Here is a 6,783-nt window from a genome sequence, read left to right on the forward strand (position 1 = left end):
GACAAGATAGCGATCGGATGGTGGCTTATTGCGTTCTTTGTTCGAGCAAAGATCTTTGGCGTATGCGGTGACGGTGGCGGCCGGCTGGCACGCGCCACGTGTAATTCAATCGGCTATTTCGATTACGACCAGGAACGGCCGACGGAGCGGCCCGGAAAGTGGACAAGGTTTTAATCCTCGAGAAAACTGTTACGAACACGGGGCGAGCTCGTGCTCCTCTCGCTAATAGTGCCTCGCGAGTCTCGCCTTATTTTCTTAGTCGGCTATCGCGGACAGATGCTTGGCCGTGGTGTCTGCTTCGCGTCTTCCTTCAACCCTTTCTCAAAATACGAAACTCGACACCAGCCGTGGATGATGTAGCCAAATTGCCGCCTGCGACTCTGCTCTTAACTAAAAATAGCCGTCCATGGTCGTTGGTTCTTGGATAAACAGTGCGAAGAAAGATAGCGGGCGTTTCAGTTATTCGGCTGTCGAACAAAATCGAGTTTTCCTTTATTTTCATTCCAATCCATTCCATTACCAATCTCATCTTTTTAAATCGTCTTCGAGGTGAATTACATGGAAATGCCAAAAATGTAAAATGCTAAGTAAACTTATATCTTTACGTACGTGTATAAATATAATTAAACAAACAGAAGCTAGCTAGAGATTTACTTCGGTCTCCGAGTGTCATAACAATGTGCGTATATTTTTACCAATTTTGTACGGTACGTTCTCCCGTTGCGCCCGTTAAATCATCCGCTTTAAACCATCTTTGTACCATTTTTTCGCAGAAATCCAATTTTCATGCATATCCATCGACCGCTCGGTTCTCGATCGATCTTCTAGAGGTAACAATGCAGCGATCGGTGCCGTTTGCAAAATTTCTCCATTATTCTCCATTATTCTCCATTATTCTCCATTATTTCTCTATTAATTACCAACAAATAGTCAACTATCGTTATCGCAAAGAATTCGATCGCTCTGCGATTCTTGCACCGATATCGAGATGATTCCAAAGCAACAGCCTGGACAAGCGCTTTGAAATTACGTTTCTCGATACATAGGCTTCGACTCGCGTTTCCTTGCGAAACGATACGCGACACGCTACAATTACGTAACGTTGTAAAAATCTATGATATTAGATCATCGTGCAAGAGGCTGTGATACCCGGATAAAACGAAATACCTGTTGTAATGCTTACGGTGTATTGAAATAAGGTCGGATTAAAGAATTCTATAATGAAAAAATACCGCCTGTAAAAGTACAGTAAGAAACCGGAACGTCCAACGAATCTTTTTTAAACGTACAAACCAGCCGACTATATTATTTTTTCTCATTCTCTGTCGTAAAGCGTAGGATCGACGCGCAATTTGCCACGGATCGTGTAGCGGCGTTAAGCGTAAAGATGGATACAAATGCAACAAATATCTATTTGATTGTAAAATACGATTGAATTGGAAATAGGATTCAATAGGATTGAAAAATAAAAAGGTAAAAATGGAGAAATAAAAAGGAATATTAGGGTACAACGTTTGTACCATAAGCGATCGATGTGTTAGTAAGTGGTTTCGCGTCCGTGGAAGATCGAGGAGGAAGAAGAGACGCGACTAATTGCGCCGCGCCGGTATTCCGGAATTGCTTTAAAGCATTAGCTGGAACGTCGCAGAGAGGTATACAACCCCCCAAGATGGCTGCTCCCGGGCGTATCGACGTTTGGCGTTTGCAGGGTTTCCCAGAGGTAAGCTCATCGGAAATTGTGGGTCTTCCCTCCCCTGGCATCGCCCCCGCCGCCTTTGCTGGCCCTTCAAAACAAAGAAACACACGTAATTAAATTTTTGCCCGGCACAAATTAATGTACGCGACACGGCACGCCACTGCACGCCATGGCTAGCAGCTACACCATCGCCAAAGGAAGTTTAATCCGCGATCCGCCTTCTAATCGGCATCCCACCTATCCCATTCTCGCCACTTTCCTTCCATCTCTTCCTTTCTTTTCTCCTATCTTTGCAAGATTCCTTTTCACCCTTTCTTCCTTTCTTCCTTCCTTCCTTCCTTCCTTCCTTCCTTCCTTCCTTCCTTCCTTCCTTACTTACTTACTTACTTACTTACTTACTTACTTACTTTCCGTTTATTTTAACCGTTTCTCCATACATCGAACATTTTCACCTAATCAGATTATATCATATCTTTGGACTTCTCTTGAGAATTTCTCAGAAATTTTAAGATACTTGTGATAGGAGCAGAGATCAAGTTGCGCAAAGATTAACCATTGGCTTTGATAATTTCGCGCTCATCGAGTTATTTTCCACGGATCGATGAGCACAGCAATTTCTTTACTGATCGAATCATCGATAAAAGTAAAAAATCTTTCCTTTTTCTGTTTTTGTACTTTGTTCTATCTTGTTTATCGCATCTTGGAATTTTTTTTTTTTTTTTTTTTTTAATAATGTTCATTGGCCAGATAATAAGTATTACATGCGTATGATATTCACAATAAACGGTGAATTGCTGTTGAGGGATGTTTTAGGCAAAAGTACCGATACGTGACGGTACGACATAGCCGTATAATATTTGTGTGAGATCTAAGCCGCTGTAGAACGGTGCTTATATATGATATTGTTTATTTTTCTTCTTATTTCTGTCCTGAAAACCTGGTCGTAAAGACAGTTGAGTTCGGTAGTCTACGGTATTTTCGCATCTTGGAAATACCTACCACGTAATGACACATGGATAACGAATATCTTTTTATTTTACTACAGTTTCTATCGTTATTAACCGTAGATAATCCTCTTATGGTTAGGAAAAGAAAAGGATTTCGTTTTTAGGAATACCTTTTGTAATAAGTAGAAAACTACGAAATCGTTACTTCGTGATTTACGATTCGATCCTCTGGTTGAGATTTTAATGGCTACTTTGCAGATCAGAATTATGTTTATCGCAAAGTTCGAAGAATATCGAAGAATAAGTAAAAGACGATAAGTTTTACCATTATACGATATAAACAGGTAAATTACTTCGTAGCAACGAGTACGTTTCATAAAATTAACGCGTTGATCGGTTTGACGAAAGTGACATTTTTATTTCGTTACATTATCCTTAATTTAGATAAGCGATAGAAAAGAAGCGTTAGGATACAGAAGATACTCGAACAACGTCGAACAATGTTTCTACTTCGTGACATTAAATAGCGATATTTATTCATACAAAAATAGAATATTTGTTTAGAAACCTTTATAAACCACTGTACAAAACGCATTAATTAGTATCTCTATTTACAGCCGCACAAGTTTCTACATGAATTCGCTAGAATAATACAAAATAATTCGTCTGGTTCTTTCTTTTCAGCTAATTCCAATTTTCGCATCCTCCTTATGAATGTCACGGAGTTCCTGTAAACAGAAGCAAAATATCGAAATACATTTGGTACATGCTCGTTGCAACATGGTCGTTCGTTTCATATTAAAATGGGGAAAAAAAACACGCGAACGTACGTGTAACATTCGATAGTGGCCTCCTTTCACTTCGTGTTGCTCGGTTTGTTCGTAAGCTTGAGCCGATAGACATGATGCACTTTCCGCCTCTAACGGGCCGAAAGTCCAACCACCTTCTCCGTCGAAGCGCAACAGTAGTTTATGATATTTCGCGAGGGAAGCCACGCGATGCGTGATAGTTAACAATGTTATGCCTTTCTTTTTGGCAGTTTCGTAAATCACTGCTTCAGCCTCGAGGCTCACGGCACTGGTACACTCGTCCAACAGCGCATACTGAGGCGCATGGTAAAACAAACGCGTCATCGCGAGTCTTTGTTTCTCGCCACCAGACAACGTAGAGTCCCAGTCGCCAAAAGAATTCAGTCCGTTCGGCTCTCTCTCTGCCAAACTTCGTAGATCCACTTCTTCCAACAATTTCAACAGTTCTTCGTCGCAACAGTCTTCCGTTTGTGATTCCGAGGGATATATGATCTGATCACGCAAGCAACCGACGGTCATGTAAGGTTTTTGCGGAATATAAAATAAGGCGGGTCTTCCTCGTTTGGCGGAGTAATTTTCTGCCGGTCTTATCAAAGTGCCTCCGTACACTGGCCATAAGCCAGAAATTATGCGGAACAGGGAACTCTTTCCACAGCCATTGGGGCCAGTAATTAATACATGGTCACCTGGTCTTATCTACAAAAGTAAAAGCGTACGATAATTTTCCTCTTCCCCCTCCCCCCTCCCTCCCCCTCCTTCCCCCCTCCCCCCGATAGTCTGTGATTCAAAGATACAAACGAAACTTACACAAATAGTCAATCTAGGTACAATAATTTCACAGTTTGGTGTAACTATTGGCACGTCGATCAAGCTTATACTGCCATCTGTACTTTCACGTACGATTCCTATAACAAATATCCTTCGCGTCTTATCATATCCGATCGAGTATACTTAAAAGAAACTGTTAACCTGTACGCTTGTAGAAGATTCGTACCTTTTATCACTGGTGCTCCGTCTTTCAATTCGATTATATTATCTAAAGCAAAATTGGTTGTAGTATTTGTTATTCTCGATGAACTGCTAACGATATTTCTTCTATATTTACATAGCGCAGCATCTTTAAATACATCCAACATTTCACTGACCCGCGCTGCGTATCCAGCTAGTGCCACCAATTCCTATAATACATGAAATTCGTTATAAACATCTTACACTTCAAACTAGCTAATACGCTCTGTTATTCTAAATCTTACTTTGTAAGACAACATCAGTCTTTCGACAGCATCTGCCCCAGAGCTCAAAAGATTTTTAGAAGTTGTCAAGTATCTAGTTCTTTCGCTCACTCCGCCTATTTACAAGGAAATAAATCCGTTAGTATTTCGCATACTGTAAACTAATTTTATATTTAGTATGTACGTACCATCGCCGTCGTCTTCCAAAGCCAAGTTTCCTGACGTCACTGTGGTATAAAGAAGAGGCATGGCGATAACTAAAAGTCCAGTGCCAGACCATACGTATTTCATGAGCAGTTGTTCCAACATCACGTACCAAAATTTTAGGGCCAACACTCTCCTTAAGTGCGAAACAAGTGATTTATAAGCAGTAATCAAGTATCGATGCTCTGTATAGTGGCCTCCATAGAACGCTATTTCTTCTGCATGAGCACTGATGCGAGCATGCGCCTCTCTTAATATTCCACGTTTTGATGCTTCTTCGGCCACTAACTGGCCAAATTTAGGAGAAGCTAGACGTAGTATCTGTCCGGTTAGACCAATTACCACGCATGATAACAATGGCCCTATAAAACAGTACAAAGGAAATTTACTATGCTTATTAATATGTCGCTTAATTTGCCTTACAAATGATTAGACCCTGGTTATTCGTACACTCTATAACTTGCTAATTTATAGTATTACCGTGTATCCTTCTTGCTCCCATTTTGGAAGAGAAAGAAATAAGTGCGATGCACACCAACGCACAATCTAACAATGGCTTGGTTAAACTGGAATACAAATGTGCCACAGAACTAGCCAATTCTGACAAATCATCTGTCAGTCTTTGTTCAGCACCTCCGAGTCTAGTGTCCAGTGCAGCCACTCTATAGTAGGTCTGTTGACTCAGATACATTTTGTAAGCATGCTCTACCAGGCGTCCTCTTTAAAAACAGAAAACAGAACTTGACACTTGTTTGTGAACCGTTAAAGCCACGAAAACTACAAATCAATACATTGTTCATGTAAATACCTAAAACTAAGAGCCAATCGTCCCTCTAGATATCGAATAGCCGAGTTAACGAACGTCGCGGGGAAAGCTATAGCGAACCATCTCGCGAGCATCAAAGAAAACCCTTGAACGTCTCGAAGCACGATCCTCTTCACGATTTGACCTTCTAAAGTGGCTACATAGATCGACAGAAACGTCCTGGCTAGCAATGTCAGAGTGGCACAAGTGAGTAATCCGGCTTCGCGCGTCTTCCATCCAGGAACCATGATCTTCAACAACGCGATCAGCTGTTTAATGAATCGTCGGTCCAAACCCACGTTTGCTTTCCCTGCCTCGCTATTATTATCATTGTTAATGTCACTCTTATCCCGGCTCGGCACTTGAACGGTATTCCGAGTTTGCTTTTTCCCCTTTTGGCACTGCTTTATAGCAAAATTCACCAACGGATAACCGATCTTGATGAAATAGAGAGTGGTCGCTACCCCGACTATACCACGAATCAGCCGCTCTTGCCTGATACCGTATTTGGTAGACGTCTTGTCGATTAATTTCGAAAACACCGACGACATCGTGCCGGAGGCACGCTCTCATGGGAGCGTATCGCGGCGTAGAAAACTCGTTTCGAACGTCGTTTTAATCGAAACGACTCGTTTCGATGCTGAATGATTCGTCAACGACGATGGTCACTCATTGTGGTACTATTAGTGGCAGCCACTTCCGCTTCGCTTCTCTTCACATTCACGACTATTCACGAGTGTGAACGTTAAGGCTAAGTCAAGCAGAATAGACACGTTTATCGCGCGAATCGCTCTTACCGCAGTGTATACTGCTACGTGCGCATAAAATAGAAAAAGAAACACACACGCACGCATACACACACTCTCTCTCTTTCCGGCTCGTGATCGCCCGATCCACGTAGACCGGCTACCAGCTGGCGACTGTTCGTCACGTCTTTCGCACGCAGTTTGCCGTTCCGTTCTCTTTTGGACCCTCTCCGCGGCGGCAACTAGAACCCGTGACTGGTAGATCGCTTGTGCTTGTGTCTATCGCTGGACTTGGATCCGAGCTCGTCGACTGCGACCGTGCGCCACTCATTTTTCCGTGAGCC

General features: G+C 42.2%; 1 protein-coding gene across 1 annotated transcript; it reads right to left on the bottom strand.

Annotated features, from left to right (window-relative positions):
* Positions 1-3,036: 3,036 nt before the first annotated feature.
* Positions 3,037-6,626, bottom strand: LOC122570221 (ATP-binding cassette sub-family D member). The gene is made up of 8 exons (XM_043732266.1): positions 5,697-6,626; positions 5,369-5,607; positions 4,873-5,250; positions 4,706-4,800; positions 4,447-4,630; positions 4,260-4,357; positions 3,474-4,148; positions 3,037-3,371 (listed from the first exon to the last, which is right to left on the bottom strand). Exons 1-8 carry the CDS (start codon positions 6,242-6,244, stop codon positions 3,324-3,326), a joined length of 2,265 nt encoding a protein of 754 aa, XP_043588201.1. The 5' UTR covers positions 6,245-6,626; the 3' UTR covers positions 3,037-3,323.
* Positions 6,627-6,783: the final 157 nt, after the last annotated feature.

The sequence above is a fragment of the Bombus pyrosoma genome, linkage group LG8, assembly GCF_014825855.1.
Source record: "Bombus pyrosoma isolate SC7728 linkage group LG8, ASM1482585v1, whole genome shotgun sequence".
Taxonomy (NCBI): domain Eukaryota; kingdom Metazoa; phylum Arthropoda; class Insecta; order Hymenoptera; family Apidae; genus Bombus; species Bombus pyrosoma.